At 44.9% G+C, this 22655-nt stretch overlaps 1 protein-coding gene across 1 annotated transcript in view; it reads left to right on the plus strand.

The window, feature by feature from the left end:
• IQCA1 (IQ motif containing with AAA domain 1) overlaps window positions 1–22655 on the plus strand; it is a 167562-nt gene that overhangs the window by 63108 nt on the left and 81799 nt on the right. The window contains exons 8-9 of the mRNA XM_060015464.1: window positions 8449–8571; window positions 20507–20582. Coding sequence (XP_059871447.1) covers window positions 8449–8571; window positions 20507–20582 — 199 coding nt within the window. The remainder of the gene's footprint in view (window positions 1–8448; window positions 8572–20506; window positions 20583–22655) is intronic.

A 22655-nucleotide genomic window follows, 5' to 3' on the forward strand; every position in this document is an offset into this window, starting at 1 on the left:
TCTAGTGGCATTTGATGATTGACCTCCAAAGCTGCTTTTAGAAATGCCTTAATAAACCAGAAATAGGAACACTCTTCTTAACCTCAGGGTATTTATCATAGAAACCAAGAGAAGATTTGCATTACTCAACAGTGAAACTTTCAGAAGCATGACCATTAAAAGTGAAACTCAAGAAAAGAATAATTGCTATCAACACTATTAGTTACTACTCTCTGGAAGTTCTAACAAATGCAATAACATAAGAAAAAGAAAAGAAGTTACAGATGTTTAAAAAGTGGTGATTTTATTATTGTTTTCAGATTATGTGATTATATTCCTAGAAAACACAAACTTATCAAAAAATTATATTGACATATTATGCAGAGTTGTACAGAATTATACAGACAAAATTCACTGAAGAAAATGAAAGAAGACGTGAATAAATAGACTGATGGTTTGTTTCTCTGGATAGAAGCATTCAATAAAATACACATTATCTTTCCATTGTTTATGCAGTTAGTGCAATTCCAATAAAATCAAAACAACTTTTTATTGACAAAATTATTCTCAAGTTTATAGAGAAGAATGAATGCATGACAATATCCAAAAAGTTTATGAAAAAGAACTGTAATCAAGGGAACTTGCCCTACTTGGTTATAAATCAATTTATAAAGTAATTGAGCCATCACGGTACTGGGAAAGGAGTAGACAGATAACAGCAATAACAAAAATAGTATGTCATGTGCAGCATTTATTGGACAAATATTCTGTGCCGGGTCCTATGCAAAGAACATTATGTAAATTATAACTCATTCAATCCTCCCAACCCACGAAGATCAAGCCATTTGGCCAGATTCACAGTTAATAAGTTGGGGAGCTGAGATTCCAACCCAGATAATCTGACTTCAGGATAGTGTGCTCAGAAATTGATTCAGGTACTAGTTGGAATTCAGAAATATAATCCTGACCTAAGTGGAGAAGGATTAACTATGCAATAAATAACATTGGGACAACTGGCTCTCCATTTGAGGAAATTAGTTGAGCTTTACCTCCCTTAATATACAAAATAAATTTCAGATACATTAAGTATTTACATGTAAAATATTAAACCACAAATTACCAGTAGAAATTGTTTGATATTTAATAATAATGGGGAGTAGTTTTATAAGTATATCACCATAGGCAGAAATCATAAAGAGAATAAGCTGACATCTCTGACTAAATGAAGCTTAAATAGCAAAAAAAATCATAAATGAAATTAAAATCATATGATAAAATGGAGAAAATGTTAGCAACGTAGCTGACGTTAGGTATCTTTCATATGTAGAGTTCTTAGTAATTAGAAAAATCTGAACACCTCAGTAGAAAAGGCAAAAAATATTAAAATAATTTTAAAAATTTTTAACTCACTAGGAAAGAAATTTAAATATAATGTTACTGTATCTCTTTTCACCTATAGGATTGCTAAAACTTTTAACTTGTGATAATAATTGGAGTTGGTGAGCATGTGGAAAAAAGTCACTCTCGCACATTGTGGCTGGATACATAAGTTAGCATGACATTTTTTGAGGGCCATGGGCCAAGTAAATATCAAAATATTTACTGCGTATACCCTTTAACCCATAAATGCTCTTCAAGGAATTTATACTAAGGAAAAAATAGAAACAAGTTGCCATAGATGGGCAACAACAGACTTTTTCTATTAGCAGCAAAATAGTAAATATTTGTGGAACATACAGTCTCTGCTGCAACTACTCAACTCTGCTATTATAACATGAAAGCAGAGACAATATGTAAATGAATGGGCATGGCTGTGTTCCAATAAAGCTTTATTTACAAACACGGGCAGCAGGCCAGATTTGGCCCATGTGATGTGGTTTGCTGATACTTGCCATAGGTGACTGAAACAGCTGTTCTTGTCTGCACTGTTCACAGCATTGACAGAGAAGAAACAGGCTGATGTTCGTTACTAGGGAATTAGTTAAGTAACGTGAAACATTAACTAAGCAGCAGTAAAAACCATGCTGTACATGAGGTTTTGTCAGCACTACTGACGCCACAGTCAGCATCCCTGGCTTCCTCTGCTTCCCCGCCTGAGCCCTCAGGATCAAGGGGAAGAGCTCTTCTCCCAACTCCCTGTCAAAAGCCAACATCAGCTCCCAAAGCCTTCTCTCCACCCTCCTGTCCTTCTCCCCTGAACTGTGTGACCACTTAATAACCACCCTCTTGTTGGCAGTTCGAGCCCTCCCTTGAGTGACTGTCATTTTGATGTGATGTTATTTCACTTTTTTACATGTTTAGGTCTTGTCCCTCCAGCTAAATCATCCGGCACAAGTTGTGTCTTGAAAGCCCATGACAAGCAGCCAGACATGTTTCATGTTAGTTTTTAAAGGTAACAATTATAGAATTAAGAATGTTGGTGGAATGTCTAAATTGTCCATCAGAAACTCTCAGAAGTAGAATTAATGTCCAGTCAAACTAAAAGCAAAAGAAAACAGAAGACGTCTGGTTAACATGTACACTAAAATCAAACAAAGGGAGCACCAAAGCAGCATGACTTTAAAAGGCAGATGACTGAAGAGTCAGGACAGCATTGTGGTGAAGAATCCGAGTTCCACTAGGTTCCACTAGCGACTTCCCCGCTGCGTCTCAGTTTTCTTGTCTGCGGATGGAGATGCTAAAAACACCTGCCTCCCTGGGCCGATGCAATAATTAGATGAGATGATACACGTAATGTACTCAGAACAGAGCTTGGCACCCTGAAATCATTCAGAAAGTCTTAGCAATGGTTACTAATGGGAGGAGAGGGAGCAGGAGGGAGAGGAAAAAAGGAAGAGGAGAAGGTGGGAGGGGAGGGGAAGAGGCAGAAGAGATAGACCAAACATAATCACTATAACATACACGTAAACAGTCAAATTTATATTTGTAAAAACAAAACGGTGCAAATACTTTTTCTGAAGTGAGCGTAATCACATTGATGCCAAGCCCCCCAAAAGATGGAATACAAACAGAACCCCAGGTCAGTCTTCCTTATGAGCATAAATGCAAAAATTCAAAGAGAAATATTAGCAAAACACTACAATCAGTGGTGTTTACTCCCGAACGCAAGCGCTGCTGTGTTTTGGATGTTCTGTGAATACATTGCATCATATAAAGAGATCCAAAAGGGAAAACCATAAGCTCATCACTGTGGGTGCTGAAAGGGCATTTTACAAATTCAACTCCCTTTCTTGATATTATAAAATAAAACAAAAAATGGAATATATGGATACTTCTTCAACATGACAAAATATTTCTTAGTTCAAAAGTTAATATCATGCTTAACGAAATTCACAAGAAACATTTCCACTGGTGTCATGAAAAATACAAGGATGGCCATTATCACCATTGACCCACAGGATCTATTGAACACTATTACACAAGAGGAAGAATGTAGAGATAGAGAATTGGAATGGAAGAGGGGAAATGGTCACTTTTTGCAGATATGTTCTGTACTTAGAAAAGCAAAGAGAATAAACTGAAAAACGCCTTAAACAATATGAGAAGTAAGACGGGGAGTTACAAAATTAATATGCAGAAAGAGAAAGCTTTTCGACGTTCAAACAGCAGCTACATGGAAAATATATTAAAAGAGTCCATTTAGGGCTTCCCTGGTGGCGCAGTGGTTGAGAGTCGGCCTGCCGATGCAGGGGACATGGGTTCGTGCCCCGGTCTGGGAAGATCCCACATGCCACGGAGCGGCTAGGCCTGTGAGCCATGGCCGCTGAGCCTGTGCTCTGCAACGGGAGAGGCCACAACAGTGAGAGGCCACGTACCGCAAAAAAAAAAAAAAAAAAAAGAGTCCATTTACAGTGGCAGCAATGACACGAAGATAAAATATCCAGGAATAAATTTGATAATAAATGTGTGTTCTATGGGAAGAAAAGCTTAAAACATTCTGAAGAATGAAAATGAGCAGATGGAAACCATATTGTGTTCTTAGGTAGGAATACTCAATGTTATAAATACTTCAACACTCCCAAACATCATCTATACATGCAGTACGATCCAAATAAAAATACCAATAGCATTTTGTTGGAGTGGGGAGTCAGGGCATGCAGAGGGTGACTGATTTGATTCTAAACTTTAGGTAGAAAGTAAATAACCAGGAATAACTAGTAAAATTCTGAGAACGAAGGGTAATGAGGAGGAACCAGCCCTGCCAGGTATTAAAACATGTTTTAAAGAGCCCATTGATACAGGCACATGACTAAATGAAAAAGAAAAGAAAATCAAGAAATATATCCAGATACACATGGAAATTTAGTATATAATAAAGAAGCATCTCATCTTTCTTGCAGAAGGAAAAGAAAAAAGACCATTTAATGAATGGTATTATAATAACCAGGTTGTCAACTGGAAAAGAAGAAAATTAATCTCTATCTCTTGATACTTTAGCCCAGAATGATTCCAAATGGATCAAAGATTTAAATGTCAAACAAAACAAAAACACAAAAGAACCAGAAGCAGCCAACAAAGAAATATGTCATAACCTCAGAGTGGGAAAGACTTTTTACCTCTGTCGCACAACCCAGGAGACATAGAAGAAAAAAAACATAAATTAAACTACATTAAAAAAAATTTTTAACCTGCATGGCAAAACCGACACCAAGTAAAGTCAAATGACAGATGACACACTGCAAGAATTATTTGTAATGAGCATCACAGATAAGAGATCAGTTTTCTAATATATAAAGAGCTCCTGCAGCTCTATAAGAAAAAACTCAATAACCCAATATTTTTAAAGCCAGAGGATATGAACAGTTCTCAGAAATGAAAATCTAAATGGATTTGAAACATAATAAAAGATGTTCAACATACGAAAAGACAATCAACCTCACACGTATAAGAGAAATGCAAATTAAAGCTACACTGACAGACAAAATTGATAGATTAAACCTCATCAAAATTTAAAACTTTGGGGCTTCAAAAGATGCCATTAAGAAAGTGCAAATACAAGAACAGACTGGAAGAAGGTATTTGAAAACTTATACTTGATAAAGGATTTGTATCCAGAATGTACAAAGAACTCTTACATTTCAATAATAAGACAAACATCCCAATCAAAAAATGAGCAAAAGACTCGAATAGACAATTCACAAATGAATATATATGAATAGCTAATAGGCACATGGAAGGATGCTCAACACCGTTAGTCATTAGGAAGATGAAAGTTAAAACTATAATAAGGGACCATTTCACAACCACTAGGATGGCTGTAATTAAAAAAAAAAAAAAAGACAATAACAGATGTTGAGGATGTAGAGAAGAGGCAATCCCCCTACATGGCTGGTGGGGATGTAAAGTGGTGCAGCCACTTTGGAAAACCAGTTTGTCCATTTTTTAAAAGTTAAATACAAATTGACCAAGTGACTCAGCACTTCCACTCTTAGGACTTTATCCAAGAGAAATGAAAACGTATGTCCATGCAAAAAAAAAAAAATTGTATGTGAATATTTATAGGAGCATTACTCATAATAGCCAAAATGTTGAAACAACCTAAATATCCATCCGTTGGTGAATGGGTAGGTGGAATGTGGTATATCCATGCAATGGAATATTACTCAGCCATGAAAAAGAACAAACGATTTATACATGCTATAACTTGGGGGAACCTCAAAAGCATGGTGCACAGTGAAAGAAGCCAGACGTGAGAGACCACATAGTGTACAATTCTGTTTATATGAAATGTCCAAAAAGAGTAAATCTATGGAAGCAGAAAGTTGATTAGAGCCTGGGGAGAAGGGCAGGAGAGGGAAGACAGATTAACAATTAATGGACATGAGGGGATCTTAGTCGTGGGGTGATGGAAATGTGCTAAAGATGATTTATGGTGATGTTTGCACAACTTGATAAATTTACTAAATAATGATTGAATTGTACACGTGAAATGGGTAAACGTAGAAAATGTCAAATATGCTTCCATAAAGTTATACATGTATTTTCAAAAAGAAAAATAAAACAGCAGGCCAGATATGACCTTTAGTCCCCTTAGTTTACCAAAAACGTGATGGCTGACTTCATAGGCACTAAAGTGCCCCTCTAATTTTGGGAGGTTTTGCTATAGTTGAAGATCACGAGCAAAATAAATTCCATATTGACACCTAAAAAAAAAACCCCCAAACAAATACAACAACATGCCATGTTTCACCCGTTCAACTGGCAAACATAAGCGCCGTGTCGGTGAGCGTGTGGGGAAATGCGCAGTTGCCGGCATCGCGGGCAGACGTGTAAATCAGCAGGACCCGGTGGAGGCCGTCTGATGGTGTTACACCTGTATGTGCACGTGATCCAGCGTCTCTCCTCGTGGGAATTATCCTGCACGTATGCGCGCACACTTGCAAAATGACATTTGCATGCGTTGATTCATGGCAGCTTTGTGGGTAATAGCAAAAGATTGGAAATAACCTTAATTTCCATTGGTAGGAGAATGGTCAAATAAGTGACGAATGGGGAGGAAACATTTCACTACATGCTCTTTCGTAACTTCTGAAGTGTGGATGGTGTAAATGTTTTATCTATTCAAGATAGTAAATAAACTGGGTAAAGATCTAGAGGGAACAAACAATGCTGTTGATGCAATCGATACACTGAATTTTATGCTTCACAAATAAGGATTTTATCCTCTTTTCAGATGCATATGTATATATATATATATTCAAGTTTCTGAAAGTTTCCAAACTTCCGAGAACCAAAACATGTCCATTTTCCATAAGTGCACCAGAGCATAAAAGTCCTGGCAGCCACAGTTTGGTTCTATGAGTGGAGGTGAGCCTGATCCCCAAGGAAAAAATTACTATTCTGATAACAAGGGACTTTTAATCCTATCTAAAGACACCTTTTTATTACCAAATAATGTGCACAACATATACATCACCTCAACTCCCCAGTACCCCCTCGCTGAGCGCCCCCCGCCCCTGCAGAATCTTCATTAGAGCCTAGGGGACGGGTGAGCCTGAGGGTGGTGTGGAGTTAGACACATGACTGTAGGTTTTATTTTTTTAAGTCCAGATGGTGCCTGAATAGTCTGCTTTGTTCATGATAAAGCTGTTTTGAACACTTTTAAAGGTACGAAGTAAGCTCCTAAAAACAACATAGCTATAAATTCAAAAATACAATACTAGAAAATAAACTTCAGCATTTTAGCAAATCACAGCAAGGCAGAATCAAAGCAGGCTTGATCCCGGGAGGATGGTTAAGTACAACACACTAGGGGTGAAATGATATTAGCCCTTTTTTGAAGTGCATACCTTGCTCTCCAGAAGTAACCACTGTGCTGAATTTGGTGTTTATCATTCCCTCACATTTCTTACACTTTGACTGTGTGTGTATGTATCCTGAAACCGTAACCGTCAAGTATCATTTTTTTGTTTCACTAGATGCATTTCACAATGAAGGATAAATTTAGAGGTATCGTTCAGCATCTTGCCTCTTTACCTTCTACATTATGCAGGTCATCCCGGTTAGCACCTGTTTGAATCCCGGCTCAAGCCACTTACTAGCTGTGTGTGTTGACCGTGTGACTGAACGCTCTGTGCCCCATTTCCCTCGTCGATAAAACAGGTCGCTAACAGCTTCCACCCGTGGGCTGTGCTCGGCAGTAACTGAGCTCGTCTTTGTGACGCTCTTAGAGCCGTGCCTGGCGATCATTAGTGCCGTGGATGGAAGTGTTGACTTCTTTCTACAGCTGAGGAAACTGAGGCTCAGAGAGGGTATCCTGCTTGTCTCAGTCACGTGACCAGTGGTGAGCAGAGCCCGAGGGTCAAACAGGCTATGTGTCCCATCACGGTCACCATCCTACCTCCCAGAATTCACAGTGGGAGAGAGCTCAGTAAATACCTGCTGTATTGAATGGAATTATATAGCTTTTTACAGACTTCCACTAATTCTCCGGTGATGCTAATCCTATGTGAACCAGGTATTTTTTAACCAATATTTTACATTTTAGGAGAACAAATGGATTTTCGTAGGAAATACAAATTAAATCACAGGTGAAAGACACCAACTCTGAGGAGAGACGCATGATCATATATGGAGTCCAAGCAGGAGTTCTTGGCTGGGATCTGGGGAAGGGGTGTGCGTGGGCCAGTGCTTGGGCTGTGGCTGAGATGCTGACGGAGCCGAGACCTTTCCTGGTGTTCGTGGAACCCCTGGGAGCCAGAGCAGCTCTGAACCCACAGGGAATTGGTTCAGAAATGTCCACCCTCTCTATATATCTGCCCTCCAAGAGCCCACCGCTGCCTCCACTGATGAATCCAGCCAAAGGCAGATGGCAGGAGGGAGACCAATGCTGCTAGGAGGGCTGGGTCTGTGGGCCCAGAGCAGGACAGAGGAGGGACACTGCACAAATACTTCCTTCCAGATGGGAAAAATAGTCCTCATCTCGATCCAACTCTATGAAAAAGCCACGATGATTTTGTTTTTTACCAGGTTATCGAGGATATTATTGCAAGCCAAGAAGAGGAGGAAAAAACCAAAAAGAAGAAAGAGGAAGAGAAACCCAAAAAAGGCAAAAAAGGAAAGGAAAAGAAAGAAACAAAGGAAAAAAATAAGGTAACGTATTTGGAATTTGGGGATTTTTTTGCTTTTTTGCTTTAAATCTGTGGAATAATCTCAAATTTGTTGAGACTATAGTCACTCGTTTCCTTGGGAACCATGCTATCTACCAGCTGTTTTCCTTTTTTTCTTCTTTTTTTTTTTTATGAAAGCTGACACTTTTATTTTCTTAGTTGTTATTTATTTTATACATATTCGTGTATATATGTCAATTCCAGTCTCCCAATTCATCCCACCACCACCGCCCCGCCACTTTCCACCCTTGGTGTCCGTACGTTTGTCCTCTGCATCTGTGTCTCTGTTTCGGCCCTGCAAACCAGTTCATCTGTACCGTTTTTCTAGATTCCACATTTGTGCGTTAATATACGATGCTTGTTTTTCTCTTTCTGACTTACTTCACTCTGTATGACAACCTCTGGGTCCATCCACGTCTCTACAAATGACCCAATTTTGTTCCTTTTTATAACTGAGTAATATTCCATTGTATATATGTACCACATCTTCAGTTTTTTTTTTTCATGTTGGTCAACAGTTGCCATCTTTTCTATGACTCATAAATACCTATTAGGATAAGGAGTGGTTTCAACAACTCAGATACTTTACATTATTCACAAATGTGATAGCTTTGAATTTTCATTCTTCAAGATAAATGATTCCACTCATCTTTTCTCAAGGGTAGAGACAAGGAACGGTTCTTGGCAAACTAAGTGACCACTACAAAGTCAAAATAATTGTGTCTGCTTTCACCAAAGTGTGTTCATTTCAATTTATCACTTCACGTCGACATCTTGGACCTGTTTTAACAGGACTTGTTTCTTACTACCCAAAGGAAAGCAGAGTTCAGAGTCACTGCGGGCCAGGCATGCCCTGTGCCATGGGGCTGCTGGGTGGTGGGCGGGCAGGGGGGTGCTGCTGTCCCGGGTGCGATCGGAGGGGTTTTCACCCTCACACATGTGGAGAGACCACTGCCAGGGTGGTGGTTCTCTCTCTGCATAAACTCCTTCTTTGGGAAATGGAATTCAGGCTGAAAGCTAGCGTCGTCTGAAAACGTGAATATGTTCACTGTAGCGGCTGGCCCAGACAGATACTGCTTCACAGCTGACCGAAACCCTGATCTGAATCGGAGTGGATCCCGAAAGGTTGTGTCCCTCTGTGACTGTCCAGAAGCAGAGGCCCAGGTCTAGCTCGAGTAGCCGTGGCCACGATCCTCATGTTCTGAGGATGCCCACTGACGCGCAGACTCGCAAATTTCTCTGTGGGAGAAGCAACTCCCTGGGGTCTGGTAGGTGCATCACAGTGAGAGAGAAATCGGACGGGCTATGTAGTCAAGGAGTGATTGGACCAAGGAGGCAGAAGTTGTGAGCAAGGGAGAGGGGGTGATGGTGAGTATAAAATGTCAATACCCAAAGTCCACGAAGATGCAAGTGATAGAAGCCAACCTCTTGTTTAAAATCCTTTGCCTTGATTGAGGCCGACACTGCAGGCGAGGGTCCTTTCCAGTGGTCACGCCTGCACGGTGATATGCGGAAATCAAGCACCTGCCCCTGCTGTCCTGCCCTCTCTAACTGTGTTCCATTGTTTTGCTGTGCGGACAAAAGAAGAGAGACCCCTCCCCACTCATGTTGAGAACAGCCCACTCCACTGTAGTGGATGCTGAATGGGGCCCCTCTGATGCCCCCTTCAGGACCAAGGGGCTCAATCCCCAGCTACCCAGGATGCGGTGCTGACCCCTCACACTTAGTCCCTCCCCAGGAACTGTTCAGGGTCTAGGGGGTGCTTCAAGTGACGTGAGCCGCCGCCACGGGGCACGGGCCTTCAAGGACAGTCACATTAGGGACTTCCCTGGCGGTCCAGTGGTTAAGAGTCTGCGCTTCTACTGCAGGGGCACGGGTTCAACCCCTGGTTGGGGATCTGAGATCCCGCAGGCCTGCACAGTGCAGCCAAAAATAAATGAATGAATAAATAAATAAATGAAATGAAATGAAGAAATAGCATCATCTTGGGAAAAAAAAAAGATAGTCACATCAGGGTACAAAGACCCAGCCCCTCACCTCCCAGGACAACTCTGAAGTGTTCTCCTAGCTCCTGGGCTCCCTGTGGGATCAGCTACCACTCTCTTGCAATTGCATCCCAGTTCAGCTCCCCCTCTACCCAGTTCAGCTCCCCCTCTACCCAGTTCAGCTCCCCCTCTGTCCAGCTCAGCTCCCCTTCTACCCAGTTCAGCTCCCCCTCTGCCCAATTCAGCTCCCCCTCTACCCAGTTCAGCTCCCCCTCTACCCAGTTCAGCTCCCCCTCTGTCCAGCTCAGCTCCCCTTCTACCCAGTTCAGCTCCCCCTCTGCCCAATTCAGCTCCCCACTACCCAGTTTAGCTCCCCGTCTGTCCAGTTCAGCTCCCCCTCTACCCAGTTTAGCTCCCCGTCTGTCCAGTTCAGCTCCCCCTCTACCCAGTTCAGCTCCCCCTCTGTCCAGCTCAGCTCCCCTTCTACCCAATTCATCTCCCCCTCTACCCAGTTCAGCTCCCCCTCTGTCCAGTGCCACTTCTCTCCCTCCCTCCCTTACAGGTGATATTCCCAACAAGCCACCTGCACGTCCTCCGTCTCAGTGTTTCCAGGGAACCCCACCCAAGGGACCAGCTATTTGCTCTGTCTCATGGACTTACAAAGCTTTCAACCTTGTTACCTTTGTGATATTTTAAAAAGGGTCTATTTTCCCTTTATGGAGATTAGTTGAAATATTCAGATGTTTTTATATGAGATCTTTCCCAAGTTTTCTGACTATATGTATGGGGCTGGCAACTGAGAGATGACCAAGTGTTATAAAAATACTCAAAGAATAACCATACAGCTTTGCTGTTGTGGTTAGGGGTTAGAGTTAGGGGTGAGTCAGTATCTGCAAGTTAAACAAAACTCGTTTCCTCTGTTTCCTGCCTTACCCTCTAACCAGGATGAATAATAGACGTCTTTTTCTACAGGTCAAAATACTAATTTCCACACAAGGATTTGAATAGCTGGTCTCAGGAATGCTTCCTGATTCTTTAGGAATGATTTTAGAATAAGACTTTAAAAGTCAATGGAAAAGGCAATCTGATCTATAAGAAACATACCAACATCATTTAATTGTATCAAGCTTTCGTAGAGATTAACATTTCACATTTTAATAATCACATTGTCACTGTGTAGACCTGTACTTTTCATATAAATTCATTTGTAAGTAATTCTGAAGGATTTTCCCCATCATTTGCAACTACTTCGTAAATGCTGATGTACTCAAACTTTGCTTTTTTGTCCAAAACCATTCATCATTAAGTGACTATTTAAGAGCTAGTTAATAAAACACTATCACTCAACAAAGACCAGATTGTGTAGCAGATAGTTTCAGATTTTTATGGAACAAGCTTCACTAACAGTGAATTTTAATTTGCAAGTGTCAAACTCACTCATGCATATTTAGAGGAAGAGATGCTTAGAATAAAATTGAAATTCTTCCAGTTGTCCCTTTTCTTAGGCTCTGCTTCAAAATTATCTTGCCAGGTGGAGGAGGGTTTTAAAAATTAACTGTATCAAGTGAGCTGTCTTTTGGGTTTGGGGTTTTTTTTTTCTGGAACAAATTAGAATTTTACGGGTGCAGGCAGAACAGTAGGGCAATAGGGGGTCTATGGGTTCCCTGGAAACACTGAGACGGAGAACGTGCAGGCGGTTTTTCGGGAACATCACCTGCAAGGGAGGGAGGGAGAGAAGTAGCACTGGACAGAGAGGGGGAGGTGAACTGGGTAGAGGGGGAGCTGAACTGGGTAGACGGGGGAGCTGAACTGGGTAGAGGGGGGAGCTGAACTGGGTAGAGGGGGAGCTGAACTGGGATGCATTTGCAAAGGAGCATAAATATCCAGGGAGTAGCTGTTGGGAGGGGCCTGGAGGGTGAGTGGATCGTAAGACTGGGCGGGGGCAGTATTCCAGGCAATCTCCAAGCCACAGAACCAGAGGACAACTTCAGAGCATGGATGACAGGAGGCCAGGATAGCTATGCAGTGTGTGGAACCCGGAAAGGCTGCAGCAGGCAATGAGTGATCCCTTGGGGGGCCTGGCAGAGACTTCTGCAGAGAGAAGGTGGACAGAGAGAAGACCCTGTAAAGAGGCCGAAAAGACAAGCTATAGACTAGCAGAAAGTATTTTCAAATTATATATCTGACAAATAATTTGTATCTAGAATATATAAAGAATTCTCAAAATTCAACAGTAAGAAGAAAAAGTGTCTTTCTTTGAAATCTTTTGTTTTAAATCCATCTCTAAAAGTATTGAGGATTGCAGGTAAGGAGATCCCCTTAAACGAGGGCTTTGATAGAGGAGATGCTGGTGGCAGAAGGACATTTTCTGCAGACCAATAGCAATCTCTGCAAATATGATTTCAATACCAACATAATTTTATTTGCCTCACTCTGGACCTCATGTTGGCTTTAGAAACAAAAATACAGAAAAAGAGCACTCTGTGATCCATCCCTACAATTCTTTTCTCTTTCTTGTTTTTCAATGTTCCGAATGTTCCACCATTTGGAGCTACTTTCAGTGGTTTTGTCCTGCCCATGACACATGCTCACGCGAATACTAAGGAGTCTTCTGTAAGTTTCCTCCAGCCATAAAATGACCTGACGTGGTGCTCACTTCTTCTGGAAAGATCCTTGGACCTATCCATATGCAGCACGATTAGCTTGAAAAGCTATTGTTTGTCCGCAGTGCCACCCAGCCGCTCTGACCACAGTGCCCCTTGGCCCAAGGAGGTGCTCCACATTGAACCATGGAGCCAACCACGTTCTTATATAATTCTAGAGTATTTCAAACCAAATTTTGCACTACTTCACACAGATGGAAAAGTGAGTGTCATGGGTTTCCAGAGGCTGCTATCAGGAACAAGGATTTTATTACGGAAATATACATACCGAGCATCTTCTGTGTCCACTGAAGTGCAGTAAGAGAGCGGATATAAGGAAGTGAGAGGCTTCTGGGCTGTAGAGGCAGGGGCTCTTAATCCGGGGAACACGGACCCTATGGATACACACCCTGAAATTGTACGGAATTATGCGAGACGCATTCTCCTGGGAAGAAGGTGTATGGGTTTTCTTTGTGTTTTCAAAGGATTCTTCCCTCTAAAAAGCTCAAAAACCACTGCATACGGAAAGGACATATTGGGTTGTTTAAGGGAAGGGCCAAGAGAAGCACTGCAGACTCAGAGGAGAGTGAGGCTCTATCAGCATTGGAAAAGGTGGAGGCTTCCCGGAGGGGGTGGCGTCTCAGGAGAGCTACCGGAGTGTACGCACATCTCGTCATCTCAGGGGAACAAAATCTCCTGGCCGCTGCCCCACCTCCTCTGCTGCACTTGCAATCTCTTCTTCCCGCAGCAGCCAGAGTGCCCGGACTCCAGTGTAACTCTGATCAGCACTCCTAACAACGCTTGAAACTCAGGAGCTGTGCAGTATTTATTTCTGAAGGAATGAGGAAGTACTCAGGTGAGGACCCTAGGGTGGAAATGGTGGATGGAAAAACATGGAAAAGATGCAGGAGATATGGCAAAGGATAACCAGCCTGGTGGACTGGGTGTTTGAGGTGGAGAAGGAGACCAGGAGTGGAGGTGGCTTCCAAGCGTCTTGAGCAACAGGAACTGGCTTCAGAACCTTGATGGTGGGACATCCAGGTAGATGTCCGACAATCAGCTAGAGGTTCAGCATGAACTCAGGTGGGGTCAAGACATGGTGTCGTTGCAGGAGTTGCCCCTGTGCAGGAAACCCTAGTGAAGGCGGGAGGATGGGTGGGTTTTAGGAAAATCAGTGTGGGTATATGTTAGAGGATCTGGATTACATCCATCTATGAGGGCAGGGGGAAGAGGTGAAACCAACCAGGGAGATGGAGAAAGCCTGGCGGCAGGGAGAAATTCAGCACAAGGCCGCTCCTATCTAATTTTCCACCTGGGTGAATTTCTAGAAGGAGGAAAGGAACGTTTCCCTTCTGTTCCCCTCAGTCCATTCACCATGAGAAGTGAAAACTAAGAATACGATGGAGGCAGAGTCAGGAGATTCTTGAAAGAGAAGGGACCACCGGTGTCAAATGCCGCAGAAAAGTCAAGGAGGAAGTCAAGGAGGAAGCTTGAGAAAGAAAGTGTGGTGACGAGCACATCACTGGGACTATTTCAGGGCGGCAGGTGACAGGCAGGCAGGGGACTCTGGCTGAGACATGTGGGCAACTGGTGGACACACCTCCTTCAGGAAGTTGCAACATGATGACGTTAGTCGAGAGAGGACTTTAAGATGGGGAAGAACTGTAAATGTGCCGGGACCAAGGGAAAAGTGCCCCTGGCCTGGGAGAGCTTAAAATTATCAGGAGGTGTTGCCGAATAGAGTAAGACAAGGTTTCTCGGCAGCAAAAAGCAGTCGAGGAGAAGCTGGGAGAAACACAGGCGTGTGAAGAAGTGAGAAGAGTGTGGAGAAGGGGAGACCATTGCATTCAAATGGCCTCTGTCTTCTCAGTATAACAGGAAGCAAGTTTGAAACTGGTGTGACACTGCTCCGCTAAGAAGGGCACAGCGAGGTGCATGCAAAGACAACAGGCAGGTGGAGAACCCACTTACACGGGGACCGTCTCGGGCTTCGGTTGCTACAGCTGTCCCACCCCACCAGCTGGGTATCGCCCGGACCAGAACCAGACTGATTCAGGTGGACTGTGTTCTCTGGACCCTGATTTCCTAAACTGTGACTTTCTGGAAAGGTCATAGAGATTTCCTTCCAGGAGAAGTAAGCGCTAAAGACGGAAGGATCCCGGGATTCCTTTGCTGGCCTGGCCCTACCCTGCCAAGGCTCATCTAATTAGCACATCAAGCGTTATATAACGTCACTCAAGCAGTACATGTTCAACGGAGAGGGGAAAAGAATCACTGCTTAGCAGAAAGAGAAAAATAAATAGAAGTTGCCCTTGCACCCAGGACCCAAAGTTAATGGTCATTAACATGTTGGTGTATATACCCTTCCAGAAATTTCTTTATGCATATATATATATATATATATATATATAGTTTCTTAAGATACATTATTTCCAGTAACTGTTAATTGTCACGTCCTGTGGAGATGTGAAGTCAAGATACAGGTAAGGATTCTAAGCAGAATCGTGTCAGTTAAGCTACGAGAAGGCTGAGTGTTCGCTTGAGCTAAGTCTTCTTAAAGGGCAAGGAGGTCAGCCAGGTGGACAGAGGTAAGAGTGGCTCCCCAGCAAAGGGGGCCTGTGAGGCCTCCAGGGGTGGGCGCAGAGCCTGGGTGGTGGTGAGTGGGCTGGGGAAGGAGACACGCTGGCGGTCCGGATGGCCTGAGGGAGAAAGTAGTATATTCCACAGTAATAGCCAGGCAGCTCCTTCTGACAAAAATTAAACCTAGACACCCACAGAGAACATTGGGACAGATGTATTGAGGACATCGCTGTACATTTTTAGACTTCAAATTGTAGGTTTTGTCGGATCCGCCGCACATCTTTCATGTGGGAAGGCCAAAAAGGTTGAGTAACTAATTCTCCAGTCTCAATGGAATGTGAGAGCAGAAAAGGCAAATGGCATTCTAAATGCAAGCTTGAAAACAGTCATGAGATGATGAAGTATTTTTACAAGTCAAATTTCATGAGACATCACATTATTTTCATACATGTTTATTTTTAAAGGCAGTTTTTAATGATGATAGCTTCTGGGATGATTTTTTCACTTCTGGATCTAAAAGCGGATTATAATTTCACTCTCAGCTCAGTGGGAAGTAATCAGCCTCTTCCCAGTCACAGCAGCCTCACTCCTACCCCAGGACAGAGACCCTAAGGGAACCATCAGATAATCTGAAAGCCACAAGCGATCAGTTGGACATTTGGACTTGTATGTTAATAGGTATATGCTGAAACACATACCCCCATTTAAAAAACGGAACAAGGAGCTTCCCTGGTGGCGCAGTGGTTGAGAGTCCACCTGCCGATGCAGGGGACGCGGGTTTGTGTCCCAGTCCGGGAAGATCCCACATGCTGCGGAGCGGCTGGGCCTGTGAGCCATGGCCGCTGAGCCTGCGCGTCCGGAGCCTGTGCTCCGCAACGGGAGAGGCCACAGCAGTGAGAGGCCCGCATACCGCAAAAAAAAAAAAATTAAAAAAAACGGAACAGGGACTTTCCAGTGGTTAAGTCTCAGCGCTTCCACTGCAGGGAGCACGGTTCGAGCCCTGGTCGGGGAACTAAGATCCCGCATGCCGCATGGTGTGGCCGAAAAAATTTAAAAAAAAAAAAAAACCGGAAGAGTTGTGACCCTACTTGAATTTTGACACTTACCCACTAATGTGAAGTGCGACCGTCCCTCCACCCACAGACCACCTCAGATGCACACGTTGGCTAATAGAAAATTTCAAGAGGGCCTCTGTTCATCTGAGTCCCTCTTTAAGCCAGGCTAGAAATCATCCTAACGGTTAACATTTGGGGAGGGGCGTGGCCAGGCACACTGTTTACCTCTGTCTGCTCTCCTAACTTCACCAAGACAAATACCTAGGATACGATATCTGACAATGAAAAATCTTTTGGAATCCTCTGCATTTTTCTCTGTATCGCTATCTCGATGATTAAGGAAAAAATTGTGTTGTATAAGGACCCATGTCACACGATAGATGGTAACTTACTAAAAATTGTCAGTGTCAGTGATATTTACAACATTTCTGAACGAATGCAAAGGCTGGACATGTCTAAGACGCTGTCTCTTATTGGGACTCACTGGGCCTACTGGGTGGCAACACCAGCGCACTCAGGTCAGCAGACAGTGAGATGGAGCCAGGGCGCGTGGAGGGCTCAGGACCTGGCCGGCGTGGGCTGGAGCCGGGAGTCGCAGGACCCAGGTCCACCGGGACCAGCTCTTCTGTCCACCCCCTTCTCTGAAGAAGGCCGTATGGTGGCTGGGACCACCTGCCTGCCTGTCATCTGTGTGCCCCCGCCAGTGCAGAGGGAGCCAATGTGGCTGCCCAGTCCAGCTCCTCGGGGTCAGGCTGCTCCAGGAGAGGCGCGTCTCTCTGGCTAGAACACTCTCCAGCCACTCGGCTGCGCTGGGAGTTGTGCCCGAGGAGCTTCCATCAGAAAGGGATGTTGTTCAAGGCAGGCACCATTGACAGGTGCAACTGTACTTGTATGACCCCTTCACGGTGAAAGATTTAGAAAAAAAAAGTGACTTTGGAGTTGAGAGGGTAACACCTCCTCATGGAATTTCTCTCTCCCAATAATTGTCAAAATGAGAAAGATATTAAGTGTTTCAAACAGCAACCAAAGGAAAGGATATGTCCAATGAACTATTGACCAAAGGAAGAAATATCTCTGAAAAGGAAAGCAGACTGTTCCATCGTGCTTTCTCTCTGGTTAAAAGGTGTCTCCTGTGACGGCCAGTTATGTCATTACCACGTGGAAGGCCGTGGGAACCGCTAACGTCCACTGTCATTCTGTGCAATCAGGATCAGATGTTTCCAAAACTGGTCTTAACAGTGTTTTACTCCCCTTGAGAACTTGATATTTATTATAGAAATAAAGCTGTACAAATAGACCCATAAATCTTATTTTTACTTACGTGCGTTAAACGCCTGGAGAACAGGCCTGATGCTGGTTCCATATGGGGTGCGAAACGTCAGCAAGACGGAATCCTCCTCCATGGGGGCCCACAGCCCAAGAGAGCAGCTAAGGCTGGCACACAAATAGCCCATAACATGCACAGAGAAACAGGCGCCGGGAAGGATGAGCAGATCCTGCTGAGCGAGGGGAGGGTCTTTCTGACCTGGGACAATCCAGGACGGCTTCACAGAGGAGGGGATATTTGCCTCAGACCTAAGAAGAATTTTCCACAGAAGAAGATGGGAAAATGAATTCTGGTCAGAGATAGGTGGGCATCCTGACCCCCTCCGGCCTGTGCCCGTGCTCCAGCCAGAGTCATGACCCGACAGGCAGATCCATTCATGCCAGGCTCCTGCGGGGACCGCCAGGTGGCTGCCCTGCTCTCAGACCAAGTTCACACTCTCTGAGGAACACGGCTCATGGGCCTTCCAAAGCCCGTCCCCTCTCTGTGTCTCTGTCTCTGTGTCTCTGTCTGTCTGCTGGCCCTGTTCCGTACGCCCCTGCCCTACTAACTTCCAGTTACCGAAGGCAACGCGGCCTTCCAGCTCAGACTCACACGGACTGGTCCCTCTGCTGAAAGCGCTTCCATGATGCTCCCTTTGCTTTCCCTCCCCCCGCCTCACCTCTACCCATGAAGGCGCACACTCACCACCTGTAGGGGCTCCCAGAGGCCAAATACAGGACGATCTGAGTATCTAAAACCAAAAGAGAAACAGCACGTCCATCAGCAACGCACTGACTAAAAAATACAAAAGATCCGTGAATGCCTGATGATACCCAGGCGGGGAGAGAGATGAGGAATATCTCTGAGAGTATTCATTAGCTATTTTAGATGCCCCTTTCTGTCCACGAATCATCTGTTTCATCCAAGGACATGGCCTTTTCCAGCACTGGTCTTCTCCGTGCTTCTCGGGCTGATTCTTCCCGAATGCCTGGGTGTCCCGGGCTGTGTGAGTGAGTGGGGCTCCTTCCCCCGTGAGCTTTGATTTCCTGTGGATCCTGGAAAGTGGGTCAGTTGCGCCACAGGCGTGGAGCCCCCAGGAGTTCTGGGTCCAGGTTCTCCCCCCGCTTCTGCAAGGCAGGTGGCCTCGCGAGGAGGCTGTGTTAGCCCCTGCGTGTTCTGTGAGCTGTGGTTCAAGCAGGTCCCCCGTGTCACCCCACCCCCGCAGAAGGCAGAGTCCTCCCGCCACCCTGACCTCCCCCTGGGAGCTCCCATCGCTCTCGTGAGCTCGTTTCACGTGTCTTCCCGACTGCCACGTGGAGTAGGGGAGGAGAGGTAGGCGGGGATCCGGTACACGGGCGCTGCCGAACCACGGCCCATGGCACGTGGGGTCCCAGAAACGAGAGCGCGTCCTGTGCCCAGAGTCACCAGAGATGCTCACCGTCTTATTGCCGCTCCTCCTTCAAGCTGTACAGAGAGCCCTTTGATTGCTTTGGGAAACTCCCCATAGACATGGTGCAGACCAGCATCCTTCCTTTTGCCCTTTGTGGGGTGACAATAACCAGGATTTTGGTCATCGGGCACCAGACTCTTAATACAGTACAAACATCATTGCCCAGAAACGTCAGGTGGGGCTTTGCGAGGTATGGCTCTTCACGACGCGGAACAGCCCTGGTGGTGTAGGGCGACTTCTGCTGGGGGTCGGGGCAGACCCTCCAGCTGCAGTGGCCGGTGTCCCTGCAGCTCCGAGCTGGCTGCACAGGGGCAGCCGGGACCAAGGGTGGCGTGGCCGGGCTCTCTCTGCAGCGGGGGCCCGGGGCAGGGAGGCTGGCAGGACCTCCAGCTCAGGCTGGGGCTCAGGACTGGCTTCCTGGCCCAGGGAGGGGACAGGCAAGCCACGAAAGGAGCAGCCCGGGTGCTCCTGCAAACCACCACCTGACAAGTGGTGGAGCAGAACACAGATGGAGAGCAGCAGCAAACCTGGGTCACGCGAACATGGCGAAGGAGGTGGCAGGACGTGGGTGGGCATCAGCTTTCAGAGCAAGGAAGGAGCAGAGCATCAGAGGACAGGACCAAACTCGGGGTGGGGTACCCCAGGGAGCCTGAAGGTAGAGCCAGGTCTCCAGACCACCCCCGCCCTGGTCGGTGGACACAGCACTCCCTGCTCAGACTGGTCAGCAGGGAAACTGCCCAGGTGGGCAGACGAGGGGCTGGGCCTTCACCGCACGAACCAGAAAAGAGTCTACGTGCTTCTCTGTAGCCACAGCAACCACGATGTGCGTGCCTCTTGCTGTCTGATCCCGACAGGTAAACTCTGCCTGGAGTTAACAAGTGTATTACTCTGCTTTCACAGGACGAAGGTGACGGCTGGCAGATGTCGCCGAGTGTTTTCCTTCATACGATGCAAGAAGGAAACGACGTATACAAAGGTCAGTTGAGCAGAATAGGTGTGCTCCTGTCCATCCAGTGCGGCCTCAGCCTCTGTTGGGCAGAATTTGGTGCCCAACCACGAGAGGCTGCAGACATGCAATTCACAGCCAAGACCTTCTGTCCATCTCTCTTTTAGAATTCCGTTGGGTGGCTTCAAGGCATATACCTGGTAAAAGAGAAAGATGAGAACATCATCTAAGCCCCTGTTCCGTGTTAAACCCTTGAGACTCCAGCTGAACATTCTCTTGCTAGGAATGAAAGGGAAGAAGGATTTTCCCTGGATTGTTTAAATTAAGAAAATCAATGCCGTATGTACAGTAAAATGTTTTAATCCTATTAGACTAAGACTCGTGCCTGAACACTGACACCTAAATCTTTTCTCCCATGTTCAGCATACTTAGCAGAGTATAATATGGCTCATTCGGCAAGTGTATGAATTGGTCTTTGAGATACTCTCATTATACTTTCCTGTGGTCCCACTCCACCCTCACAACAAACCCCAACACAGAAGGACCTGCCAAGGCGACCCTGGCCATCAGTGTTATTTGGAAATTCCTGAAAAATGCAATAAGGGCGTGAAGTAGAATATTTCCAAACTCCAGTCACATGTGTGCCTCCTTCCTAATTCTGGTCTTAGGTGGACAGCACCGCTACTGTTATTTACTTAATATCTATTTTTAATTGATGCACGGTTTTTATCCCAATTAATTGAGCCTTATCCTCAGCAACTATATCAAAAGTCGTTGCAGGTTTGATATGCCGGTTCTATAAAATAAGAATGTCCGTGGACTTCCCCCCAGCAATCCAGTGGTTAAGACTCCACACTTCCACTGCAAGGGGAGCGGGTTCACTCCCTGGCCAGGGAACTAACATCCCGCATGCCGTGCAGTGTGGCAAAAAAAAAAAAAAAAAAAAAAAGAATGTCCGTGTACCTCCTGAAATTCTTTCACTTACCACTAGTGGCAAGGGTCCCACTCTACCTGAGACGCTGAACGAAGGCAGAAGCACAGGGATAGGATGACCCCAGCAGGATTTAGCGACTGCTTTAATTGGGGAGGAAGGAGGTCAAAGGGTAAATTAACACCGATTAGGTGCCCGAGACGCAGAAGGCTTTGTGTTTTCGTTCCCATCTTACTTACCTTTATAACAACCAGGAGCGGTAAACATCACTTACCCACCATCAGCAGGTCTGATCTTCTATCAGGTCTACTGATAGAAGACCTGCCATCATTCACGTTTAAGAACATCAACTCTTTTTCTTTTCCATTATGGTTTATTACAGGATATTGAATACAGTTCCCTGTGCTATATACAATAGGACCTTGTTGTGTATCCATTCTATATAGTTTGCACCTGCTGACCCCAAACTCCCACTCCAACCCTCCCCCATCCCCGTCACCCCGTTGGCAGCCACAAGTCTGTTCTCTATGTCTGTGAGTCTGTTTCTCTTTCGAAGATTAGTTCATTTGTGTCATATTTTAGATTCCACACGTAAGTGATATCATATGGTATTTGTCTTTCTCTTTCTGACTTACCTCACTCGGTATGATAATCTCTGGGTCCATCCATGTTGCTGCAAATGGCGTCACTGCATTCTTTTTCATGGCTGAGTAGTATTCCATTGTATATATGTACCACATCTTCTTTATCCGTTGCTCTGCCAATGGATATTTAATTTGTTTCCATGTCCTGGCTATTGTAAATAGTGCTGCAATGAACACTGGGGTGCATGTATCTTTTCAAATTACAGTTTTGTCCGGATATATGCCCAGGAGTGGAATTGCAGGATCATACGGCAGCTCTGTTTTTAGTTTTGAGGAACCTCCATGCTGTTCTCCATAGTGGCTGCACCAACTTACATTCCCACCAAGATAATACCAACTCTTTAACAAACAATGGTGCCAAGCAATCACTATCAAAGCATCCATTCACTTACATATTCACTCAACAAACATTGATTGACTCCAGTGTGCAGGTGCAATGCTAGCCTGGAGCTACAAAGCTGGCGCATGCCGTCAGCAGGCTCACAACACACCAGGTGCGGTGGCGGTAGATGGGTAGGGACAGTGGCA

This window comes from Delphinus delphis, chromosome 7 (assembly GCF_949987515.2).
Source record: "Delphinus delphis chromosome 7, mDelDel1.2, whole genome shotgun sequence".
Taxonomy (NCBI): domain Eukaryota; kingdom Metazoa; phylum Chordata; class Mammalia; order Artiodactyla; family Delphinidae; genus Delphinus; species Delphinus delphis.